The following is a 27,858-nucleotide window of genomic DNA, read 5'->3' as shown; positions in this document are numbered from 1 at the left end:
ACATAAAGGCAAAATCACACTATCTCTTGTTTGGAAAGATAACTTGATAATACAAAAGACACTGGCCAAAGAGAGCTGGATGGTGGAGACATTTAATCCTAGTTGGAATTGTGTGTAATTACAGACTCTTTTTTATTTTTGCAATGGTTCAATAAAACGATACAACCAAGCAAAATGAAAATTATGTAAACCACTCCAAAGTTACTTATTACTCTTTGAATAGAGTCGAGATCAACACAGACTTAAAACAGGCTTGAAGAGAAGCTAAACAACATTCAAAGACTGGTGGGATACAAGTTCAATCCTTTACCCTCCAGGTGAAGAATCTATCTTGGGGTGGGGAGGGGGGCACTACGAACCTGGTCGGAGAGAAAAGGTTTGACTAACACTATCTCCAAGGTCCCTTTAAGCCTTCCGATTCTAGGATTGAAATGATCTTATCAAGACTACAAGTACTTAGTCAAATTCAAAATAACCTTATAAAACTCTACATGCAAGCCCCTGTCCCACACCCAAATCACCTGTCATCGCCTGACCTATTGTGGCTGAGTATCTTTTTACTTATCCAATCTCAGCACTTCCAACCTCCCTGCCAAGTTCCTCCACTCTAGACCTCTCACTGCAGGACCAGCGCACTACACAACATCGTCCTCTTGCCCCGCACTGCCCACAAGGCCTTAGCTTCACTGACACGTGACCATCTCCTAAGGACACCACTCTGCCTGAAGTCCTCTCAAGCAGAGGCTTTCACACACTTTGGACAAGTGTTTGTCTAGCCTCCTATACAACCCAATAACCCTGTAAGGCTCATCCTCTCCCACTCTTTATTAGGGGAACTACTAATATCCATATGTGGTCTGAATCCCCTCCCCTCGACCATTCTCCCTTTCCGGTAGACCTACCCCATCAGCAAAAACCATGCTCTAAGTATCTACCTTAAAAATACTCATTATTTTTCCCCTAAAGCCCACTTTCTGTTTGTAGCTAGACATCCTCTCTTTCCTCTCCCTTTCATAACCAAACTTATCAAAACTACTATGTACTTATGCTGCCTCCATTTTATCTCCTCCCATTCACTCTTCAACCCGCTTCCATCAGGCTCTGCCTCCACCATCCTATTAAAACTGCTCTTGCTGAGGTGACTAAGGACTTTTATGTTACTAAATGCAGTGGACAACTGTAAGTCTCCTTTAACTCAATTATTTAAAAAATACTCTCCTACTCTTTGCTTCTTTGACAGCACCCTACCAGACTTCTCTCCTACACCTCTGGCTTCTTCTTAGTCTCCTTTGGGTTTTACCCTTCTTTAATTCAGGAAGAAGCCAGGCCTAAGCTGTCTTCTCCTCTCATTCTGTACTATTATAATTTGCCAGACGATATCAATCCCTTCAAACATTATCTATAAGGCCCAAGTTTTACATCCCATTTTGAGTTCTCTTCCGTGCTCCAGTCCTGCATATCTCATCTGCTCAACATCTCCACATGGAGAGCTCACACGCATGTAAAGCACAGTACGGCGAACACAAAATCATCTTCTCCACAAACCAGCTCTGCCTCCAGTGGCATTAGTACCCACTCAGCTGCTCGCGCTGATAACCAGGAAATCATCCCTGAAACTCATTCTTTCCCACTTCCCCCTTACAATTATCACCAAGTCCTACAGATTTCACCTTTTCCACTGAAACTTATAATTTTCCAGCACTTTCACTGCTACTACCCTAGACAAGTCTATATTACTTCTCATCACCTCTCCTAATTGATCTCCCTGCATCTACTGCTACCATTGTACTCTATATACTCAGCAGCCAGTGTTCCTTTAGAAAAGCAAATCTGGTGATGTCATCCCCCCACTTATGACTCCTCTTAGGCAAAAGTCCTAACCATGTGGCCCTGTTTATCTCTTGGGTTACTCCCACCCCTTGGTGACTACCGTGTAATGACTGTCTCGCTTTACTTCCTCAAATATACCATGCAAGACCTTTTACCCCTTTGGGCATCACACATTCTGGTCCCTCTACCCAGATCACCATGCCATCACAACTCCTTCACAGCTGGTAAATCCCTTTCATTCTTCAAGTTTCCATTTCTATGTGATTTATTCTATACGCCTCACCCAGAGCCAGGTTCCTCTGTTATATTCTCTATGAGAATCTGAAGATTTTTCTCTTATGGCACATATATCACAATTATAATTAAATAATAATTTACTTAAGGTCTCTTTCCTGAGTTACACTGCAAGTACCACGAAGGTAAAGAGCATTAGCCTTCTAACTGCTGTGTGCCTTGACGTCCAGCCCTACTGGGGCTACCTGTTACTTAAAGGAACATTTTTCTAAGTATCAAGCAGTGATTCGCAGTATGAATGAACATCTCTAATTTGTAAAGATAGTGACTGAAGCTTTTCTGTTCATTTTAATTACTCTTTGCTGCTGTAAACAGAGAGAATACATACGTGGGCCCACAGAAGTGCTCATGCTTTTACCTTTGGTATTTCTTTGGAGCCCAGAGCTTTGGGACCTTCTCGATTTAAGTAACTTCGATAAGCTTGATAATTAGTGCGTCTCTTTTCAGAATCTTCAGGACTTACAGACTTTGGGGACAGGAAAACGAAATTGAACAAAGTTATGCAAAATTCATGTAAAATTAAAAATACGTATCAATAAATAAACATTACGTCACTTCTGTATTTGGTCCTGAAATTCCCATTTGTAGTACAAAGGCACTCCCCGATTTACAACTGTCTGGCTTAGAAACAGCCTTGCATCAGCCACTCTCTCTAAACGCACATACCTCAGGGCAGATTAGATGCACACGCCAAGAATAGAAATCAAGAGAGTATATTTTATTTCAAAGATTCATATGCATTTTAAATTCTATTTCACAATGTATCCTTGTGTATTTTAAAGGAAAAAATAAATCTTTCCCCAAGTAAGCTTGATCACACAAGAACCTAGTCTATGCATACCCCTAAAACAATCTAAATGGCCCTATATCCCTGGGGTTATTAACATTACCGTCTGAGAAGTAATGGCTTCATATAAACAGGCGACTCAAACAAGGGGCAAGCTTTACTCCAAAACGCAGCACATTCTATAGGCTACTATCCTCCCCTCTAGGTTTAATCTCTCCTATTTCTCTCAGGAGATCTTCCCATGGTATGTCTCAGAAAATCTGGGGAAAATTTTTCAAACTATAAATCCCTGGACTCACTCCAAGTTTCTGATTCAGAGACATGGAGTATGGTCAGGGCGTGTGTATTTGGGGGAAAAACATCTTAGATAAATTCTGATTCAAGAACCACTACAATATGATCTCTACTGTTTTTCCCACTTCTTAACTGTGAAGCTCACCCATTTATAGTCAAAATTATTTGACCAAAATAGACTGAACTTATTAAATAGACTGATGCTCTCAAAACTGCTCAACTAGAAGTTCTCTGAGTCATTTCTATTCCAACTTTGAAAAATACAGTGAAGAGTAGCAATATCACTTATTTAAAGATTTCTTCTCTTGTAATAGACAAGCCTTTATAAACTGAACACGTTTAGGGTACACGATGAAAAACATTCATTGACCAGGTAAGTATTTAGTGAAGAAAAATCTGAATCCAAAAAGTTCTTTGTTCCCTTAAGCATATTTATGAGCAATGACCACAAACAAAAGAAAAGCATCTTGAAATCATCACCATTTCACTGGTCTGCACTAAAAAAGAATGGTAATGAGCAGTTAAAATAGACAATATGCAGCTTTTAATTCTAAGTGCCTAGGAGGCTTACAGGAATTGTGGTTTCTCATTATGACTCTAAGGTGGTTCCAAATTGGAGACTCTAAGAAACCATTCACTTCTCAAATATACATGAAAACACAGAAAACTTTTAATAACCATTCTGCAATATTTTACTGTTTTTTTCCTTTGAAAATAATTTCAACATTGTTATATAAGAGCAAAAAGGAATACATTTAGGACAAATACAAACAATAATTATTTTAATAATAATAGCAAAAACTTATATAGCACTTATTACATACTAGGCATTGTTCTAACTGGTTTTTATTATTATATCTACTGTATAAATGAGGGGAGCAAAGCAGAGAGAGGGGAGGTAACCAGACCAGATCAGTGGCCAGGCTATGATCTGACATGCTCCACAGACCATGTCAGAGACACCATGTTATACTGCTCTTTTTGGCCTCAAAAGACCTAAATTCACAGCTGGCTCTGCCACTTATCAGCTGGATAATTTTGTAAAAGTTACTTAGACTCTTTCAGCCCATTTCCTTATCTTCAAAAGTTGAATAATAAAAGTATCTCACAGTGTTGTTGTGAAGGTTACATGAGATGCTATTTGTTTTAGCACAATATCTGATACACAGTAGCACTCAATTATACTGGCTAATTTAGCTATATTAATAACCTATGTTCTTCAACAACATCTATATAAGATTGCATCTTAAAAGTACTATAATGACTTACAAAGTTAGAAATAAACTTGAAAACAATCAAACCCAGATCAACACATAGCCCCAACATGATACAGTTCAGGGAAATTTCTACCTCTTTTTTAGCTGGAGAGCTTTTGATTTTCTTAGGAGTTCTTGTCTCTTTCAATTCAATGGCATTTTCTTTTCTTTTTGAGGCCACAGGTTCTGTTTCTTTAGAAAAACTCTCTTGTTTTTTTTTCAAACGTGCCACCGTGGAACTAGCTTTAGGAGAAGAAGTTTCTCCTATTTTGTGAGCTGACGACTTGGAATGGTGCTGAGATTCTTTAGAACTTTCACATTTAGTTTGCCTCTTAGGACTATAGTTCTTTCTTTCATCCAGAAATTGTTCTGTTTTTACTAGGGAGAAAGAAAAGATTATGATTGTTGTTTTTGGAAAATGATACCCAATATCAAGATTGTTTTTTCATTTTTCAACTAAGTAATCTCAGTAGTGCACAAGGTCCTATGGTGATTTAATAATATTTACATTAAGATTTTAATTCTTTATACAATACATTTTTAAAAATTAAACATCTGCATATTACTTCTTGGAAAGCTAGATCAAATTAAGGCATCTGTGTTTTTAAAAATTACTCATTAATTGGAATAATATGGTAAACTTCATCCAAGAACATGGACTTTATTCCACAGATAATCGTCAATGACCTGAAATTTGCACAGAGAAAACTGACTAGAATATGTCACACAAAATTCTTTTTGTAATATAGTCTGAAAACCCCAAATCTTGAGATTTCAAGACCGAAAGGTACTACACGAACAGACTTACTTCTAGGGTTAAGACCATCTACACTAGCAGATGGTTAGATATCAGGACCACTAAAAAATAAAACCTATAGACAATCAGCAGGAGAGATTCACATGACCTGGACAACTATCATTCAACTCTATGAGCTTGAAATATCTAGTTCTTCGTCTTCACATATTGAAGTCCACACGTTACACTATACTTAAATTAACATGAAGCTAAGAGCTGTAATATATTTCTCACAATAATCATAGGGCAGGTAGGCATCCCGTACCAGCTAATATCTGTTGAAGAGCTTTCAAAGTATCTGAGCAGAACATGCTCCAATATCCTGTGAAATAATGTCTACCTAACAATACAGGCAATTATTGAATAGAGTATTTGAAAAAGATTACCATGAATTTTCTTCTATAAAAATAAATGTTCCAGTTTATTTTTTTTCTGCTTATATTACCTTTATAAGGATATTTACATTTTTCTGCTTTACTTAAATTGGCTTGGACAGATGAAAACGTTTCTCTCTCTTCTGGGTCCTTTTGAACCTAAGAAAATTTTAAAAGTGTCAAATGTGACAAACAAGAGGAAAACTATTATCACAAAATATGTTGTTGAAATTGACCCAAGTTTTTATTTTAAAATTAAGGGCTACCTTCCCAAATAGTAAGACAATACAATAAATTTTCATTCATTCATCCATCCATGAGATTTCTGGGGCAAAAATTTCATTATTTTTAATTTTACAGGTGAGGAAACGATTGAAAAGGCATAAAAAAAAATATCAATAAAAAATTATCCCAGTTCTTCCCAACATGTGAGCCTGCCATTTGAAGCCTTGTTTCAATCCTCAAACTGTTAGCATTATGAGGTTAAAAACTAAAAATCTAAACCTAAAAGACTAAATTAAAAACAATCTAGAGCTCAAAAGAAAAAAAGAGAGCACTTTTTCTAAAGAGAAATAAAATATCTACTCTCTCTCCACCGCTCTCTCAAAATGACGTCTTACAAAGAGGTCACAAGTTGGGGTGTGCGACAAGGTATTTTTAAAAGATAATTATAATTTAAATGCCTCTAATTGTAAGGCTTTTCAAATGACGAAGTCCTCACCACCCTCTACGGTTTATATCTGAACTGCTGTAAGAAATCTTTTAAAATAGTCAGATATTGATACTGACAATATTTAACAGAATGTGTCTCAAAATAAATAAGTCTAATATTTTGGAGATCAAGTGCTTAAAAAAAAAATGTTGATGTTTTTAAAGATTCCCCAAAATACACTCATTATCATGTGAGACTGTCATAATATAGATCTTAAAGTTAACCAATTACAAATAGCAAAAGCATGCCTCCCAAAACGATATTAATGTGTCAGTTCTTAGGTTCCACAGGAATCTTTGTAAGTATTATTCTCTGAAAAAGTACGTAAGAACCCCTTTGTGAAAGAGAGTAAGTAAAACTTGTAACTCATTATAGAAGAAGGAGGGGTTCTGGTTGGCTTTGGCTCTATCAATCTTCTTTTGGGAAGAGTTAAGTTTCTCTGTGAGCTTTCCCAAAACCATTTTTGGGAAATAATTGAGCTTGTTTCTGTACGAGTTACTCATGGTTCTCTCTCCAGAGCCTAGAATACACAGGTATGTAAGGGAACACTGATCTGTACTGTATATTTAAAGTGCAAACAGCCCAGTAAAAACGCCACCTTTTTGTTCTTAGGTTCTTCATCCAACATGGCTAATGTTCTGGCAAACTCTTCATCTTCATGCAGTTGTCTCTCTAGCTGTAAAAAGTGTCAACACAGTGAGTTGCTTTTTTTCTTTTTGTAAATGAAAGTTTTTAAATGTTTGTTTCATGATACTTAGAAGAAACTAGAAAACATTTTCCAGGAAGTAACTATGACATTTTTCCATTTAATATTAACAGTTAAGTATCACAGGTTTGTTTCACTAAGTCGTATTAGATTTCAGAACAAATATTTCTAGTTTTACAGGCATGACAGACAAATTGAGCATATTTTTAAAGCCTATTTCTCACTTATAAATTTTGAAATCTGTACTTTTTTCTTAATGGTCCCAATGCAATACATAACAGGTCTCCTATTTCTATTTATGTGAAACTCTAGAAAAAGCTCTGAAAAGAATCTCATACTAATAGAAAAACAACAGTCTGGAGGGCACAAAAAAGAGTAAATGTTAAGAAATCAAGAAAGTTATTTTCTTTGCACACAATAGTTAAGATATACACAAATATAAATATCACTTATAACATCGAACTCCTATTTTCACCTACTAATTCAAATATGTTTTAATTTCTGAAAATGTTAAGTCATATCAGAAGTTTTCCTGACATGCTAATGTTAGCACGCAGTCTAGTTAATCTCACTGTTATTTTCAAATATTTTCTCTTTCAGCAAAATGGAACTCTTACAGAAAAGAATGTGTAGGAGTGGAAAGCATTTCTCATTATAAACTAAATGGTTTTATGCCCCTTGATAAAATGGCCTAATGTAATATCGAACAAAGGCATCCCTGTATTATTCAAACAAATGGAAGGACTTTAAATATCCACTCAGTCCTAAAAAAGGCTTGGAAATTGGCCTAAGTCTGATAAAAACACAGTAACCAAACCTTTTCTCGCTCATAATATGAACTAATCAAGTTATGCAGAACTATAAGCAAGCCAGACAGATGAACATCAATATACCGTGTGCTAATATTTCTTTACCATAACTGAACTACACATCTAACTGCTAAAAACAATATGAAAATCTTCATCACAAAAAGGTCCTTTGAACTCTAAAACTCCAGCAGCCCTGCAGGGATTTCTGGTTGAACCCTATACCATTTTTCCAAAATTTCACACTATGTAGTATGCTTCTAGTAAAGAGGATTCGAGATGTTTTAGATGACAGAAGAAATTTAAATACTTCCATAAGAAATTCATTATCGGTGATTATAGAATCATGTGATCAAAAGTCCTTCATTTTTATACAATGTATAGTGTAACAGATGGTTTTTAACATGCTGTCTCCAGACTGACTTACTAATTTAGATACTAGACACACACTAAATGAATAAACAAAGAGGTGAAAGTGAGAGGGAAAAAAAAGTAGAAAAAAGGAACTTAATATATATTAAGAGGTATAATTAGAAAAGATATCATCAGTCACTAACACCATAAAGTTCTTCATCAGACTAATAAACTACCCAAACGAGATTCTGAAAGAAGGAGATAGAAGTGAAAAAATAGGGAATTGTGATAGAGTGCCACGCCTGATTCGGAAATGATGGGGTAAGCCTCCATATTTGGGACAGATAAGGAGAAGTCAGGTTCCTAAAAATTATTATACTTCACAATTTTACCCAGGCCATCTGTGCTATCTTGAGTTGTGTGGATGCTTGGTCCATAGTTTATGTAATTCAGTGTAATCAAATAAGATAGAAAAAAAATTTGAAAACACGTACTATAAAGTGTCAAATAAATAAAATGTGAACAAATCAGATATATTCCAGAAGACTGGAATACTATTCTCTTCCAACAATATGCCAAGCACTAAAATGAGTGGCGATGTCACAATAGTGGAGAGAGACATATACAGCTTTGGTGGGTGGAGTTTACAGCCCATATATATAAAGACACTCAAATAGTAACTATAACAAATGTTAACAGTAGCTACACAATGGGGTACGACAGAATATATAGGAGGGATTTCTATTATAGTTTAGGGAGTATGAGAAAGTGACAATTAAGCTAATAAACAGGAACTGTGTTCAAACAGTAGGTACCAAGGTCTGGAGCCTCTATCTAACAGGGATGAACACTCCTCCTTGAAATGCTTTCTTCATTTGGTTTCCATAAAATACCAAGCTTTCCTCATTTCCCTAGTCCACTAGCTACTCTTTCTTAAATCTCCTTTGCTGGGTCATCCATCTTCCTCTTCCTGACCTCTAAATGTTACCAGTGCCCCAGAACTCAATCCTGACACTTCTCTATTTACATTCTCGCCCCATGATCTCATCCAGATACACAGATTTTTATATACCATTCAAATTCTAGTGATTCCCAAACATGCATCTTCAGCTTAGACCTTGCCCCTGGGCTGCAGATTCCACTATCCAACCACCCACTTTGTACGTCCATTTGGACGCCTTATTTGGCATCTCAAACTTAACATGTCCAAAACAGAAGTCTTGATTTCTCTGTAGCAGTGCTCCAGTCTTAATAAATGGTATCACCACTCATTCCGTTGGTCAGCCAAAAGTCATAGAGTCATCTTTGAATCTTCTTTTTCCCTCATACCTTACATCCGATCTATCAACAACAGATTGAAGGTTGCACTTGCAAAGCACAGGTTCTGACTTCTCACTGCCTCTGCTGTTACCACCCTGGTGCAAGCCCACATCACCTCGCCTACCTACCGTAACAGTCTCCAAACTGATCTGCCTTTGCTCTTGCACCACCGTGGTTTATTAGTCTCACAGCAGCCAGAATATTTTCTTTTAAGATCACTTATCTGTTCCACACTCCAATGGCTTCTCATCTCGGAGAGGCTAAAATCCAAAGTCCTTACCAGCCCAAGTCCTTTTGGTAGGTACTAGAGACCTGTCATGTCATGACTTACAGGATTTGCTGCTGGCCATTTCTCCAAACTCAACAAACTCCAACACTCCTTACCTAAGCACGCTTGCGCTTTCTATGCTGTTTAGAGGAAAACTTCCTCCAGGGAGCCAGCCCGTGGCTCGCGTCATCACTTCGTTTTGTGCCCCAGTGTCACTTCCTCAGAGGGGCCTTCCTGATCCCTCTGTTTACAATAGAATACTCATAACCCCATCGATCACCCCCAAACCATCTATCCGTTTGCTTTTCTTCACAGCACTTATAATGACCTGACAGTATTTTTAAATGTGCTTTAATTGCAGTATCCTTAACACCTAGAACTGTGCCACTCACTCAGTAAGCTCTCAACAAATACTTACTGAATATAGGTTTACTGCTCAAAAGAGTACTATGAATTGGAAACAGATTTAGGGATCATCAGCATATATATACTAATTAAAGCCAAAGGAGTGGATGCGATTACCCACAGTGAAAAGAGATATGACCAAATCAAATTATTTTAACTATGCTAAAGGAGGCTTCCATTTAAAGAAATTTAATAATAAGTCTCTAAATAAATAATTATCCTCTGTTCTCATCATTTACATAAATTTAGATTCTTATATATTAGATTTTAACCCATTTTACATGTAATTCTTACAATGGGGCTCAATCCAAAATTAGACTAGCACACTCTTGATTGTTTGCCTGGACAGACTACATAAGAAGTCACATCAAGTTGCTAATTATACCAGAACAAAATGGCAATACCTCCGCATCTTCATCAAGTTGCAGTTGCTTGGCGATGGCCTCATCATTTAATCTGGAATCATCTGCATTTTGTGAAGTCTATATTTCAAAGAAAATCAAGCAATATCAGCATAAACCTTAAGTTAAAAGCAAGGTGCTTTTTCTTCACGGTAACTGATTAGCTATAGCAATGAGAGTTAAGTGTACGACTGATGGACGAGTCTCTGCACACCAGCCAGAAATTCACGTTCATGACTACTCCCTGACCATATCAATTTCCTAGTGAGCAAATATCTTCAGAGAGATGGTTTCACTTAATTCTATTGAAATGTTCAAGAGAAGTACCAAAAAAGACAACACCAAAGCACTGATGTCTTGGTTTGAGAAGTCGTCCAGGACATTGGCAAACAAACACGTGACAATGATTACATTGTCCTATGGAGGCACCAATGAAATCAATGAACACACACCATTTAGCAGGCTTTACCTCGGGGGGCTACTTTCACTATAGTTTATCTGTATTTCTGTTTCCTAAATTTCCAGAAAAAGATGAATCCAACATCAGCCAAAATAAATAATGTCAAAAGTGTAGCAGTATCATAGGCAAGCTACCGTATACTTCTAAGTTATTTACTTACGACTTCATTTAGGGACAAATTTATTGTGCAGTTTTGTCTGGCTGAGGTCAGTGGTAAATGAGTTTGCAGTCTGAGTATTTAAGTTAAATTCTAAGAAATACAATTTTTTCTATAATTTGAATGATATTTTCCCACTCTCAAATGTAAAAAATTAAATGTGTAATAATCAAACTTCCTCATCCTCTAAAATGAGGGCAATACATTTTATCCATGACCACAGGAAAATTATTTTCATCAGTAAAACATGTTGACCCATTATAATATCCAAATTGCTCCTCTTATTAGTAACAGTGAATGGGTAAATCCTGAACATTCTTGCTTGCATGTAGAACGCTCACCTCTTTTCTCCTGCTTGCCACCATCTTCTTATCTGATCTTTGGACACTTCCAGTTCCAAAATAATCAAGCACTGATGTGGGGGTAAGTTTTATTGGTGATAAAGGCTTATTCTTGGTCTTAGTGTTTTCTTCATTCTTTTTCATGTTTGATGCTCCAAGATAACTATTTGTGGAGCCTCCATTCTCTTTTGATTTAGAGGCTGTCTTCTTACACATAAAGTCGTCATCTTCATCTTAAATGGAATATAGCCAAATATTGTTTGATAAAACATCAATTCCAATTATATAAAGCAACCACTTCCACCAACTTTATAAAAAGTACACAGAGCTAATGATCTTTTTCTTCCTGAATTCAACTGTCATCCTCACATTTACCAGTGCCAAGTCTGAATACACTATTTCTCCCAATTACCACACAAAACATATTTATTTACTCAAGTATGCAACAAATATTTATTGGGTATCCATCATGCGCTAGGCACGGATGATATAGCAGTGAATAAAAAAGAACATAAAATCCCTGCCCTCATGGAGCTTGGGGTCTAGAAGGGGAAAGAGATCTAGAAATAAATATAGACTGCTATGTCTATAAGTGCTATGTTATAAGTGCTATGAAGAAAAGATAAAACAGGAGGAAAGATTTAACTAGTAATGAAGGGCGCTCTTTTGGATAGAATGGTCAGGAAAAGTCTTTGATGAGCAACATTTGAACAGAACCCTGAAATGAAGATACCTCAGGCAAAAAAGTTCAATGAAAACTACAAGTGCAAAAGCCTCAACGTTTGAGTGCCTGAAGGTCACTGTGACTGCAGAACCATGAAGGGGGTACATCACAAGAGTTAAGGTGACAGAGGTAAGGGCCAAATCCTGAACGACTTTCTAGATCATGAAAAGAATTTTAGGTTTTATTACATAATGGGAATCCACTGGAGTAGTGTCAGCAGAGTAGTGAATGATCCAACTTAAGTCATGTCCTTTAGAGCACACACTGTTGAAGGGTGAAAGCTGCTGTGCGGAGAGCATTTGGGAAGCTACTGGAATTCCAAAAGAAATGCGGAAGCCTTGGAAGAGGGTGGTGTTTGCATAGGTGGTGAGAAGTTGTCAGAGTCTAGCTATATATTGAAGGTATACTATCTAGCAATAGCTAATCATTAGAAATATCTAATTCATTTTAGATTTTAAACACTGTTTTGTTACATTTTATCTTTCTAAAAAATTTCCATAAAACATCTGTTTTTAAGTCTAAGCATTCATGAAAATGCTTAGATAATTAAAGACCTCCAAAATGTACCTCAAAACAACCTCAATAAATGGTTTTCTTTGGTTCAGTGATTCACAAGAGAAACAGCCTTTTGTTTGGCCTAACTACAACTCCAATCAAAAGAAAAATCTAAAAGGCAATCCGAAGACCGGGTCACCGTGGGGGTGGGAGGGTTCACTTCACAGTTGGGGGTACAAGGGGACCTCATATCCGATCTATCAACAAGAGCTTGAAGGTTGCACTTTCAGAGCACAGGTTCTGACTTCTCACTGCCTCTGCTGTCGCCACCCTGGTGCAAGCCCACATCACCTCTCACCTACTGTGTTTCCCGGAAAAGAAGACCTAGCCGGACAATCAGCTCTAATGAGTCTTTGGGAGCAAAAATTAATATAAGACCCGGTCTTATTTTACTATCATATACTATCATAATACACTATAACGTAATGTAACGTAACATAACGTAAGGTAAAATAATACAATACCGGGTCTTAATGTTTGCTCCAAAAGATGCCTTAGAGCTGATTGTCCGGCTAGGTCTTATTTTTGGGGAAACACAGTACCTACAATAACAAACAGTCTCCAAACTGATCTGCTTTTGCTCTTGCCCCACCATGGTTTATTAGTCTTCACTGCAGACAGAATAATTTTTAAGATCCATCAAGTCAGGTCACTTACCTATTTATATTCTCTCCCCATGATTTCATCCAGTTATACAGGTTTTTAGATACCACTGAAATTCTAGTAATTCCCAAATATGCATCTTCCTGTTACAAGTCAACTACTGTATTTTCCTGTTACAGTTCTTCCTTAATCACTCAAGAACTTCCTTGCCACCTAAAATATTGTATCTATCCTTAAGAACTTAATTCAGACAATATCAATCACTGAGTGGGTCTTATTTCCTCTCAAATACCCTTTCACCCAACCATGAGCCCAGGGCTATATGTATCGGGACGGTGCTATTCCTACACACCTGCCATCTCAAACATGAAAGTAACATGAGATATATAAAAATCAAAAAGGATGAAGCCTTATGTTCTGATTATTATATTTACATTAAAATGAAACTACAAACTTTACAAAATAAACTTACAGGTTTCTGATTACGAAATGTAAAAGTAATCCAAAGCCAAGAGTGTACTAGACATCTCTTGAAGATGCCCATACAGTTCACTACAAACCCACTTTCCCTAGAACTTACACCTCACCACACCCCCCAAGGGCCTCCAACAATCGTAGCTACATTATGGATATATTTATTAGGTGGCTCCTTACTTCTCACCACAACCAACTGGACCAGGAGTGGACACTTACTCAATGTGGGGCCAATCTTATCTTTGATCCAGTTTGCTGGACTAACATGTATAAACTAAGGTGCTAAATAAAGGTTTATTCCTCCATTCAATGAGATACGGCAATGACCTTCTAGTAAATTTCCTGTTTTGCTTACAAAAAATTAAGTTTTTTTCTTAACCTGTGACCAAAAGATTTTAAAGCACTGCTTTACTTATCTTCAACTATAGTCAATCTACCTCCAAGCTTAATTAAAAATGCATCCATACCCATAGATAAGAGAAGAAGCTGATGGTTGCCAAAGGGGAGATAGGAATAAAAACAAAAATTGAAAAATCCAGATAAAAATCCAGAATTTCAGCTTATTCTTTCTGGAAAATCAGACGCTCTTTTGAAGAAAAAAAAAAAGAAAAAAAATTCACTCATAAATCTTTCTAAGCATATCCAAGGCTTGATATACTAACCCGATTTTAGTTCAACCCTATGTTAACAAGAGTTGGAAGACTGACTAGGTTCAGTCACTCATATATGTTTTTGTTACCTGACAACCAGTCCTCCACCTCTGTCAGAAGTAGAAAAGGTGTCTGATTCAGTGGCTTTGGAAAGGCTAAGGGACATTATCACATTCCACTTCAGCATAACAGCCACATGAATCAGCCACAATAGTCCTAATAACTATTGAGATTGTAACCTGAAACTCCTTTTCTTTTCTCAAAAAAATTATAATGAATTAATATAGTATAGAAATCCAAAGTTTTTTTTTTAAATAATTTATGGCTGGTGTAGTTAAAAGCCCTAGACTAGCTCATCTGTAGCATTACAAAACTGGTAACATTCAACAACAAACTTTTCCACATAGCAGTCAAATTATATAAAATGCCCTTAAAAAGAAGATTCAAAACAAAACAACATTGCTAATATCCTGGCTTTAATAAAAAGAATAAGAAAATCACCAAACTGGAACCTCCTAAGTATAGACAACCAATACATCTCTCCTTAGGCAGTAAGTGCAAAATTAAAAGCATATCCAGTGTGTATATAAGACGTCTAATCTTATCTGAGAGCTTATTACATTTTATAATTTTTATTTGGTTTGCTTTAAGTTCAACATCTGTACTTCTGGACAGGAGGGATCCTTAATGGAGAAAGAACGAAATTAAATTGTCTCTGTTAAATGACAGCCCTCTACTAGTTTTTCCCCCACTTTAGAAATTCCAAAAGCACTAACATTCCATTTCCACTACACTTAGCCATAAGCAGTATGACAGAAAATCCCAGAATTGAGTAGTCCAAGTCAACTACTATGTTTTCCTATTACAGTTCTTCCTTAATCACTCAAGAATTCCTTGCTACCTAACATATTGTATCTGTCCTTAAGAACTTAATTCAGACAATATCAATCACTGCCTCAGAAAGGGAAACAGTAGTATTGTAAGTATTTGCAAACCCCTGGCTTAACTCTTTCTCCAGCGATCTCATAAATATTTGCAAGTAACAGATTAGCATCAAATTTAGTGACATCAAGAATTTCCAAGGATATCAAATTTAAAAAATTGTTGGCAAGAGTGTAGGGATATGGGACCATCATATAAATAACAGATGATAAGTCAATTTCTAAAAATCTTTATGGGGGACAATCTTGCAATGCATGTATCGAAACCTTATATATGCATACTCATTAATTGGACCCAGCAATTCCACTTCTAAGAACTTAGTAATAAATAAACAAGTACACAAAGATATATGTATGTACAGAAATGCTTATTTATCACAACATTGGTTCATTCAAAAGTATGGAGAACCGACTGCAAGAGGGCAAAAAAGGGTAAAGAGAAAACTAAGTTTATAGACAAAAAGATAGCCTCAAATATAACAGGGGCACTGGAGATAAAGATAAGTGAATATTTTTTATAAAATGGCAAAACAAACAACCTAAATATCTATTAATATGTTTAGCCATATAATGGAATCCTATGCAGCAACAGAAATTATAATTTATATCCATATTCACTGACATAAAGGTTTAAGTGACAATAGGAAGTAACCTAATGGGATGTTTAATTACATATTTATATTTATCTACATATTTAAATTCACATTCAAAGATTTGAAAAAATCAGTAAAATGTTAATTTTTATCTCTGGATAGGAGATTATGAATGATTTTTCATTTTTTTCTTCCTATATTTTTTATCTGTATATTATACTTCTCTTTCTTTTTAATCTCCATCTAATATTTTACAACAAATTGACATTTCCTAGAAATTCTCTGACCCCTTAGCTTTCTGAAACCAAAGGCTTGCCTTTGGTTTCTCCCTCCTCTCCACTTTTCTTTGCTTATTTTCATATTGTAAGAATCTCTCCTAATTCTGTCCCTAGAATCAGAGATTTCATGGTATTTTTTAATATAATTACTATTAATAATAGTTATCATTATTGAGCATTAAACTACATGCCACATGCTACTGTCTCTATAGTATGGCTTCTGAACTAGTTAGCTTTTCATATTGCAAAGACTATACCAATACCTTATGGAGACAGACAGCAAAACGGGCCAAGGAGTAGAAACATGCAACTAGCTGCTTGCAAAAGACAGTCATTTAGCAGGTGTTGCTGTGACCATGCTATTATTTTATGATCCTACACAATGTAGAGATTAACATTCCAAATAAAATTATGTTTGTTTTTCCTTTATTTTTTAACATTTGTTCTTGCTTTCTAACGAACCTAAATGTCTGCCTGCCTTGTCAGAAGCCAAAGGCAAAATGTGTTCTTTTCTCCCCAGAAATTTGCAATAAATAGAAAATAAATCTAAGTCATATTTCTGAGATCTAGTTGAAAATGTTGGGCACTGAAGATTCAGACTTTCCCTCTAGATGATCTGTCTCCTTATAACTATATAATAAAGTTATGTAGTTATTACCACATAACTACAAATGTGGTAATAATCACCAAGGATCTGTCTCCTTATAACTATATAAGTTATATAATATAAGGATCTGTCTCCTTATAACTATATAATAAAGTTATGTAGTTATTACCATATAACTACAAATGTGGTAATAATCACCAAGTAAACTAGCATTATTCAACATACAGAGGAGGAAGTGCCTGGGAGAGAAGATTGCTTTGCCATTCCGAGTTAGATACGTTCACTTATTTAGAAGGGTAACAAATAAAACAGAAAAAAAAATAATGTGCAGGTCCATATAAAAATCTATTTACCAGCCAAGAAGGAAAAACCAATCTAATTCTGGAATTCACACTACTGAAAGTTTGGGATTCTGATTTTCTTTCCTTCGGTCTGGAATACAGAGGAACCAAATTAATGGAGACCACACTAGGGAGATCTGTTTATAGAGATTAAAAGGAATTTACTTAGCAACAACTCAAAACCTAAGAAAAAAGGAATCTGAGTGTTTAGAGCCTTTTTCTACAAAGTTCCTTTTCAAAACTTCCTTGCGTCAAAAACCCAAAGTGTCATTTTCGTTTTGGAAGTAGAGAAAGGTTCATGTACATGCTAAGTCTTAAATAAGTATCTGTTAATTACGTGGATGGAAGAGAAAGTAAACATACCATCTCAGCACCATTTACAAATAAATATCTGTTAATTACGTGGATGGAAGAGAAAGTAAATATACCATCTTTGAACCATTTATGTGGTGAATCAGACAACATATACCTCAGTATAATGAAATAAAACTGCTAAGACTGCTCATCGTTGGTCAAGAAACTAGAGATCTCATGATTCATTACCAATAAATCATCTGAGAATCAAATGGAGTCATAGTTATATTTTAAAAACAAAACTATTTTATAACCTGTGAGATCTAGTAAGGTTATAAATTGCTTCACTAATGATAAATCTTGAAAAAAATACTGCTTTGCGCTTTGATGTTATCCCCCACATAGGTGCTGAGTCCCCACCAGTCATGGATTCAGTTATTAAGAAAATATAACACACGAGGAGAAAGTGGAACATTTTACTATTTACTCCCCTCCTTCCTCCACCTCCACTAGATCTCACAGAAAAAGAAAAAGCGGGGAGATAAAGGCTTGGACAATTGGCCACAGGTATATTACTCAGAGCTTCTTAAAATTCTAAGGCACGAAAAGCGCAATAGAAGGAAAGCAGACTGGCCAGAGAGTTAAGGTAGTAGTTCAGCAGCCTAATTCCCTACTTCCATTCACATACCACTTCTCTATACATGAGAGGAGATAACGATGCTGGTCTCAGTATTGAAGCCTAGTATAAGTTACCTGTATAAGTTATTTTATTAGTAATTAATGACATTTTAGTAACATAATCCCACTTCCCTGGCATTCTGGAATACAATCCTGGGTCGCTCATATTTTCACAAGTGCCTGACAGCAAAGTGCATGTCACCAGAACAACAGTCTGTTTATTTTCAAAGATGCTTCAGAACATCAATAATTATTCCAGACACTCTAGTGCTTCATTATTCACTGTGTCCTTTTCAATTTCCCCTCTCCACAGGCCACTTAACTCTTTTCAGGTCTCATAAGATGCACCATTGACAGGGGACTGAAGAACAAACTGGGCAAAAAAGATTCTAGGAGCACTTAGCCCTTATAAAGATGTTTAGTCAATGTGAATTTGTGGATAAAATTGCTAAAGCAGTACCACTGACCTTTGATTCATAATATAAAATGGGAGAAGTCTCTAAAGATTAAAGAGGAGAAATGGAGTCCTAATTCTCAGAAACAGAACTAAAGAAGAGGGAAGGTTTGGTGACAATTCTGTGCAATAAAACCAGAGCAAATCGAAAGGAGAGCATTCAACAGAAGCAGACAGAGATTCACTGCGAATAAACTGTGTTGGCCTAAGCCCTCATTTACTCTACAAGTCACTAGACTAGTAGGTTAGATGAGTACTAGAACAAGGGGTGTCTGGACACCCACCAAATTCTCTTCAGAGAGACTACAGCGGGGTTTCTAACCTCTGCATCACTGACATTTCAGTCAAATAATTACTTGTTGGGGGGAGCTCTCCCCCACACTGTAGGATGTTTAGTAGCATCTCTGGCCTCTTCCACAGCACCCACCAGTTGTGACGACCTAAAATGTCTCCAGATACTGTAAAGGTCTCCTGGGAAGCGAAATCATCCTTGATTGAGAGGCAATGATTTATGGCAAGACGGAGAAATACAAGATAAGTAACAGTGGTTCCAAGATTTATAAGCAGTAATTGAACAGTTATTCATAAGAAATTCAACTGCTATATCTGGGTGCTGATAAGGGGTTATGTCAATTTTGTAAAAGTTTATTTGTCCCTTAACACTAAACAATTTTACTAATGATTCAGAAAAATGTAAAGACAGGTTTATCAAATTTGTAGAAGATATGAAATCAGACAATATGAGAAAAATAAGTGGATGAGGGACATCCAAAGAACTATCGGATTTTTCCACAGTGACGCTTTATACTTTAGATTGAAAATTGCTTCTTTGAAAATAAGTTTTCTTAAAGTAAGTCAGCCCTAATATAACATTGTTTTGAAAATCAAATGAGACAGACATGAAATATAAGCCATATAATAAATAATGCTATTCCATTCTATGAAGTCACTAAAATGTGTTTTGAAAAAATTTTACAGTAGTATATAAGATAAAATTTATGTTAACATCATTATGGCAGAATTCTCCCTGCCTTTCACTCTGGACACAGGTTTCAAATAAAGTAAGAGATTTCTATGCAGAAGGTACTGTAATTAAGAAAATACAAGCTACAATACTCAATAGTATTAGTCTGGTATAATCTATGAAAGCTTATAAATTGAATTTTTAAGTAGATCTTCTTCTTCTGTAAGTTAGAAAGTAATGAATAATGAATATGAAATAACAGATTTCCAAACCTCCACATTATTCTCTCTTTCTGGTATGCACAGTACCTAAATCTCCATGCTAAATCCTTCGAAAACCTTTCATATTTATCTCAAACTTCTCTTTCCTCCAGGAAATGTTTCCTGAATCTCCAAAATAAAAGTTACCTCTCAAATGTCTGAATATCCTTGGAAGACATTTTTATCACTGTTTGTTAATTTTTTTCTTCTGTTATAATTTTTATATAAAAGGCTTAACTCTCCAACAGACTTTAGGCCCTTGAAGACAGGACTAAGCTTCATTCTTTTATCTATTTCATAGATTGTCCTCTACACCATGGTGCACATACTTGTACAGTGAAGACATCACATTTGTTGAATAAAGAAATTAGTGAGAATTTAATATAGTTAAATAAAAGTATGCAAGTTTAATATAAAGAAATGACACAGAATCAGGATACAAAAGCCTGGAATCTAACAAGATAAAAACCTAAGGGTTTATTTCAGAAAGACATTTAATAAGGATAAGACATTTAATAAGGTCCTTTTCTGGACCTGAGAACTGGAAAAGAACTGACTTAATAGTAGCATATGTTTAAAATATACACATACATATGGTATATGTGTGTATGTGTGCATATATATATACACACACACATACAGTGCCCAAAAAATGTATATACATTTTAAGGAAAAAAGTACTAAAATTGTTAATACTCAATATATACCAATAACAAAAAATGAATACAAGTCATGTTTGACTTCTGCAATTACAAGAGGTGCTCAGAGTAGTTACCACCAGCGTAGACACACTTGTGATTACGGCGAACTACTGCTTGAGCAGCGTTGACCAGTGTCCACTTGTATACATTTTTTTGGTGCTTTGATCCCTGCAATTAATAGTCAAAAGGAAAAGGAAAATGCTAGGTGCTGAGTTGGCCTCCTCAAAGCACTGTGCCATAAGCAGAAAGTGGAAGCCCTACTCTTCTCTTCATAATATAGGTGGATAAACTACATTCTTAAAATAAATATCACCTAATTTCAACAAATACTATTCCCTTTTAAGTGATCACCTTCTTCATTGTGAATTGCCCACTTATTAATAAATATACTGCAATGAAGCATAAATATGTTCATATCAATAATCCAATATCCAAAACAGGAGTATGAGAAAAATTAAATATATACTATTAAATTCTACACAGAATTTTAAAAGAATGAATTAGGGATCTTTCTGTATTTAAAGAAAGAAGGAAATAAGGCTGAGGGAGTGGGGAAGGACAGGAAGGGCGTCAAAGACATGAAAAAGCAAGCTGTAGAAATTTTACAATAACATGCTGCTCAAATAAAGAAATCCATGCATATATATATGTACACATGTGTGTATATATATAATTTTTATTCATATCATTATGTAAGGCTAAGGGATGGATGAGGGAATGGAGCATTTTTATCTGAATTGTTTAATTCTTTTTCAGTGAGAATGTGTTAATGTGTTACTTAGGTAATTAAAATAATATAAAGACTACTCATCCTAAAAAATGCTAAGCTTAGTTTGCATTTAACTAAACTTAACTAATGCTAAGTTTCCTTTATACAGGGTCTTAGTGAACAAATCAATATTAATTTATGAACAAGTATAATCAAAGAAATACAACACGCAGTTCTTAGTTTTCTCACTTCAATGAAATTTTCCTCTCTCAATCACTCTAGGTTTCCCTGAAAACATCTAAGAAAAGCTCTCTATCCTAGAATCTATTTTTTTTTTTTCTGGTATACAAAACGATATGTTTCTAAAAATCAGCAAAGAGAATGTTACACACATACCCAGTAATATTTTCTGTTACCATTTTCCCTAGTCACAGGTCACTGATATTACACAGTAACCTGGAGAATACCACATTCCCAATTTTTTCCCATTTAACATCCCCCAAATTATTATAACTTCAAGAGTACTAACTGCCTCTGGAATTATGTGATCAATTAAGATTACCAGTGATAAACAATTATCAACACAGGGAAAACCCCCACAATTTTCAACCAAACACCAGCCCCTGGTGAAACTAGGTAATAAAAGGTCATTTCACCAAACGAAACTCAAGGTCTCTCACTTCATTAAACAGCTAAAAGTAATATATTTATCCAGTATAAGAACCATTTGGGTTTTTACCAACCTACAAGAACACTTTACTGGAGTCAATGGTTAGCTATGAAGATATTTACAAGCAGTTTTTTCCTTTTACTGTAATTTCGGACAATGTAGTTAAAAGTGCTTTAAAAATCAGTAAGCAATATAAGACAGACTTAATTAAACAAAGTGATGACGGAAAATACGTCATGGAGTAAGCTTAAAAATCTGTACAATAATATAGACAAAAGAACTGTATAATAATATAAACAAAAGCACTTGAAATAGGTTATTTTCTAAATTAATTTCCTAAATGTTTCTCATTGTTTATAAAGCACCGGGCAACAGGAACAAACTGCAAGCCACATATGTAATTTAAAATTTTCTCAGACCCCATTGAAGAAAAGTAAAAAGAAATAGGTGGAAATAATTTTAACAATATTTTATGTAACCCAATATATCCAAATTATATTATTTTAACATGTAATCAATACCAAAAAATTAATAAGATAACTTACTTTTTTTGTACTAAGTCTTTGAAATCTGTCTTTGAAATTTTATACTAACAACCCTCTCAATTTGGCTTAATCACATGTCAAGTGCTCAGCAGCCACAGGTAACTAGCGGTTCCCATAATGGACAGCACACATAACGTCCATAACCTAAGTGAATCGAATACAATTTCTAAATATCTAAAGCACAGTTACATAATCAACAGAGAGCCCTAAGTACTTAGCTGAAGAAGATGTCTTTAGCATAGTCTGTAAAGACAGATGTAGGTATACACTGAAGTCTAAACATGGTAACAGTTAATACTTATTGAGCATTTACTATGTGCCAGACCTATTTTAAGTGCTTTTCAAGCATTATCTAACTTGATCATCAAAAAGGCCTCGATGTAGGTACTAGTAATTGCACCATTTTACAAATGAGGAAACTAAGACACAGGGTAGGCAAACAAAGATTTAACCAAGATGGTCTGACACAAGAGCTCATTCTCTTAAACACTACATATGCTATACTGCAAGGCAAATAACCCAAATAACAAAGGTTGGTTTAAAAAAGATAAAATATGGAATAATAAAGCAAAAGTTATTTCTTTTGGAATGAACAGCTTTTTAAAATGGAATCATGTCACATAATCCTCCCCCATGAGAACCTCCAATCTCCAAATAAACAATACGATTTTAGGTTAAATTTTAAAATTTTAAACTATTATTACCACAAATACTTATTTAACCTTATACTGGTAATGTATTTATATTTACAAAGTGCATTATTCATGATCCAGTATTGAAAAATTGTAGTTTTAGCTTTAAAAAAGAATAATTAATTATTTTGAAGAATTTTCCAGTTTGTGTATTACTTTCAAGAAGTTGCACTTTTATTTTCTGAAACTAATTATATCTTTGATTGTATTATGCCACTTAATTGCAGGCTTCTTTTTAACAGTTCCATTCTCTTTTATGGAGGGAAGAAAAAGGGCTTATTTTCCTCACCTATCATGTCAAGGAATAAAAAAAGTACAAAACAGGGAAGAAAAGAGTTAGCTTCTTTCCTATATCTCAATTCTAAGAAAAAGCAGAGTACTGTGTAATACTGAACATCACATTGGATGGGTACAAGGTACCCCAAGATTTTTAGCTAAAATAAGAGACCATGCTCACTTTCCTAAGTACACGTCATCAAAAGAATGACACAAACATTGCCTGTTTATAAAAATTTCAGGTAAAATGCTGGACATCTCTTCAGAAAAAAACATTCAAAATACCTGGCCTGAAATAAACAATCCCATGTTAAAGGAAATCTGTGATCAGAGTTTAAATTGTCTGACCCTCCTGTGTACCTAAAATCACAAGACCACAACAGCCGTGATCCAGTTGAAGGCCGTGGTTGTCTGCACATTAACCAAGGTGTCTCTGAATAGATCCATCCCATTACTTTCAGTTACATAATAAACCTATCAACATTGTTTTTAGTATCCCTCCTACATATTCAAAACTTCACAAAGGTGGCCAGATCTAAGAGGGGGGCCTCTTAGAGGAAGAATTCATTTGCACAATGTGCCTGAGCAGATATTTAGCAATAGAACAAAAAGGTTAAAGAGTTAATGTGCCACCTGCCATCATGAAGAAATAGCTCAGCTGACCAAAAATTTTACAGGTAGTATGTTCACATCACTTATCTTTGATTATTTGAACAACTTTATCAAATAAATGTCTCAGAGAACCTACAAAGCTCATCTGCCGGCTTTTGTTTTTCTTTTTTCCTTTTGACTGCCTACTATTATATGTATCAGGCGCTGGGTCTGGCCCTTTTATAATCATCACCCCATTAAGTCTTCCCAACAAGCCTATGCAACTAGTATTTCTGCTTTAAAGAAAAGGAGAAAGACTCACTGAGCTTTAAGCCAAAGTCACACAGTTGTTAGAAGGGAACCAAAGATGGACCCTCCAGGCAGGGCTTCTGACCTTATAGTCTCAGGTTCCTTCCACAACACAAGTTTTTCCTTCATGTTTCATTCCTTTCTTACAGACCACTTTTATCTACCATGAGTACCTTCACACTCTCAAATAATTAGGTGAACTGTATGGTATGTAAATTATATCCTCAATAAAACTTTTTTTTTTTTAAAGAAGCTTAAGCATGCTAATAACATCAACTCTTCCATTATCCTAATAATAATAACCACAGGCAGCATGGCTGAATGAAGCCTGTAAGTAATTCAAAAACCTAACCTGTAATTCATCTGTCAAAATGTTTATAGATGAGTCCTTTATAATTGCTAACTTAATTAAGACTCCATTACTTCCTTCTAGATTACTATGAATGCCCTGACCTTCCTAATTATGGTTTCTCTATTCTCCATCCCACTCTGAATACTAGTAATCTAGCAGTCACCCTTTTTAAAAAAATATTTTTTATTTAAACATAATTGGCATACTGTATCCTATTAGTTTCAGGTGTACAACACAGTGATTCGATATTTACAGACATTACAAAATGATCACCACACTAGGTCTCGTTACCATGTCACCACACAGTTATTACAATATTAGTGACGACATTCCCTATGCTGTACTTTCTATCCCATGACTTATTTGTTTTATAATTGGAAGTCTATACCTTTTAAATCTCTTCACCAATTTGTCTGCCGCCCAACCCCTCCCCTAGCAATCACACTTAAATACTTTTATCATCATGCCACAACTCTGTTCAAAAACTTTAATGGTTCCCTTTCCCTGATATGTTAAGTCTAAATTCGTCTGCCTCGCTTTCAAGATCTTCCCTGATCTGGCTCATCTTCCTCCAGTACTCCTCACATAGGCAAGCCATCTCATCAGTGCCCTATGAACATACAAGCCGAGTGCTCAATGCTGTGTCTTAAATAACCCACTCCTTCACTGACAAGTTCTTCCCCTCCGTCACCTGCTCATCCATCAAGGGTGGGATCAAATCTTAGCCTCTCCATCAAGCCCTCTCCCTGACTGGTGCATATTGCAGCCTTTGGCAATGCCTAGAGTTCTCGGAGACTTTAGTCATCGTTTATATGCCCAGCCCTAGTAGCTGGGACATAAAAGACATTCAATAAATGTTTGTTGAATGGAAGTTGTGACATGTTATGTCAAAATAATGTGGCTTTTACCCTATCTCTTTAGGCCAGGTGTATTCAATATAAGTAGTAGAGTGCAAAAATAATGGTTTCAGAGGTTCTCCTCAATATGAACAAATAAATGCGGTATCAGATGCTCTCATGGCTCCTTCGAGCATTTCTATATAGTAATCGCTTCAAAACTCTGTGAGTTTGAAGATTAATATAGCTGACCTTTTATCCCTGTTATGGTCTCCTGTGGGAGTTAACAATGCTAGAATCAAAATGACATTATAACAAATGGATCTGAGTTTTTTCCTAAGACGACAATATAATTCAGGGCTCCTCCCCATAAAGAACTCTACTTTAAGGTCACCTATCTATGAAACAATTATTTATACTATAAAATGCTAAGATCAGTGCATGATTATTTATAAATTTGCTTGCAACCACTCAAAATGGATCAAACAGAAATAAATTTAAGTATAAAAACAATCATTTTTTTAAAATGCCAATAGTAAAATCTTTAGTGTCACCAGAGAATACCACGAATTCAGGTCACAGCTGTGCTGGATTATAAGTCACATATATGAATAATTATTATACACTTAGATCATTGTGACTTTAGCATGCAAGATAAAAACTCACATAAAAAAGTTCTAAAACAATGCAATATTTTAATATATGATTCAAGATAGAGCTTTAACTTATAATTCAACATAGAGCAGGTTTTTAAAAGGTTTATTTTCTACAGAAAATGCCAAAGATAATTACAGCCTTCCCCTGATAAATTTTATCAAATGCACAGGCGGTACATTTGAACACCAACGACAAGTACATAACACACACTGCTTCTCTCCGAAACATCGAACACATTCAGTGCCCTTACCTGTTTCTGAAATGTAAGTAATAGGATCCTGCCGTAGAATTTTACTAGGTTTAGGAGACAACGACAATTTCTCTGGTTGTTTTTTGGCATTTTTTACCTGCACTGTCTCCTCTGATTCTGAATCTGCACATGAAAGGAAAATAAAACAAAACTTTGAAAGAAGTACAATGTAGTTTTTAAAGTGGTTATTGTTAAACAATTCCTCAGGGCCCTTTTGAAGCACATCTCCGTAATTCTCACAGGTTATTTCTACCCCATGTTAAGCTTTTGTGTTAGTTTTCTATTGCTGTTGTAACAAATCACCACAAATGTAGTGGCCTAGAACAACATAAATTTCTTATCTGCCAGTTCTGTAGATTAGAACTCTGGTACGCGTCTCACTGGGCTACAATCAAGGTGTCAGCAGGACTGAGTTCCTTCCTGAATACTCTAGGGAAGAATCTATTTCCTGGCCTTGTCCAGTTTCCAGTGACCGCCAGCATGGCTTGGCTCAGGGCCCACTTCCTCCACGTTCAGAGTCAGCAACTCCAGGCAGAGTCCCATTCCTGCTGCCGTGTCTCTGGTTCTCTGACCTTCTTCTATGCCACTCTCTCTTCTGCCTCCCTCTTCCTGCAGACTACACTGGACCCACCCAGATAATCCAAGATAATCTCTCTACTTTAGGTCACCTAATTAGCAATTTTAAGGCCTTTGCATGCAAACTAACATATTCGTGTGTTCCAAAAATTAGGGCATAGACATCTCTGGGGGCCGTAATTCTGTCTGCCACCCACTAATCACCCAAAGTCCTCAAAGATAAATCAGGAAAAAATGTAAGTACTTAGTAAAGTGCCTCGCACAAAATAGGGGTTGCATAAACTTGAGTGTCCTTCCTCTTCACATGCACCTAGAAATCTGGTCACACTATTCTAAACGGTATCAAACAACTGAACTTCCAGTTTCTCCAAAGATGGAAATTCCTGGGGAATTAGGATACGTATCTCTCTCAAAGTCCTTATAGTACGGTATACTGCAGTAAAAGATTCCTAATAAACACTCAAGTACTTTCAGAATTGAGTCAGAACCTATGCTATCACTGTCAAAATCCTGACAATCTATACATGCTTCCTTAGGTTACATTAAGAATTCATACCAGATGGCTCTTCAGAAAAGAAAAATCTAAAGCTTTCTGAGTTCTACCATTATTTTAACTGATCATAAAAGGCATGGATAAAAATTTAACATGTCATAAAAGGCATTCATGTTCCCTGTTTTAAAACTATATTCAAAGAAAAGCTTTTCAATTGTGTTTGT

At 35.6% G+C, this 27,858-nt stretch overlaps 1 protein-coding gene across 3 annotated transcripts in view; it reads right to left on the bottom strand.

Moving 5' to 3' along the window:
- The window catches only part of RFC1 (replication factor C subunit 1), a 65,057-nt gene that overhangs the window by 22,746 nt on the left and 14,453 nt on the right, over nucleotides 1-27,858 (bottom strand). For 2 of the 3 annotated variants that reach the window (XM_033105738.1, XM_033105739.1), the window contains exons 4-10: nucleotides 26,566-26,688; nucleotides 11,562-11,794; nucleotides 10,607-10,684; nucleotides 6,942-7,019; nucleotides 5,703-5,790; nucleotides 4,556-4,839; nucleotides 2,483-2,590 (exon numbers count right to left, since the gene is read on the bottom strand). In XM_033105738.1, the coding sequence (XP_032961629.1) occupies nucleotides 2,483-2,590; nucleotides 4,556-4,839; nucleotides 5,703-5,790; nucleotides 6,942-7,019; nucleotides 10,607-10,684; nucleotides 11,562-11,794; nucleotides 26,566-26,688 (992 nt within the window). The remainder of the gene's footprint in view (nucleotides 1-2,482; nucleotides 2,591-4,555; nucleotides 4,840-5,702; nucleotides 5,791-6,941; nucleotides 7,020-10,606; nucleotides 10,685-11,561; nucleotides 11,795-26,565; nucleotides 26,689-27,858) is intronic. The other variant, XM_033105740.1, reaches the window with a different exon arrangement.

Source organism: Rhinolophus ferrumequinum, chromosome 5 (genome assembly GCF_004115265.2).
Source record: "Rhinolophus ferrumequinum isolate MPI-CBG mRhiFer1 chromosome 5, mRhiFer1_v1.p, whole genome shotgun sequence".
NCBI classification, from domain to species: Eukaryota; Metazoa; Chordata; class Mammalia; order Chiroptera; family Rhinolophidae; genus Rhinolophus; species Rhinolophus ferrumequinum.
Note: the sequence above shows the minus strand (reverse complement) of the source record. Positions and strands in the feature narration are given on the sequence as shown.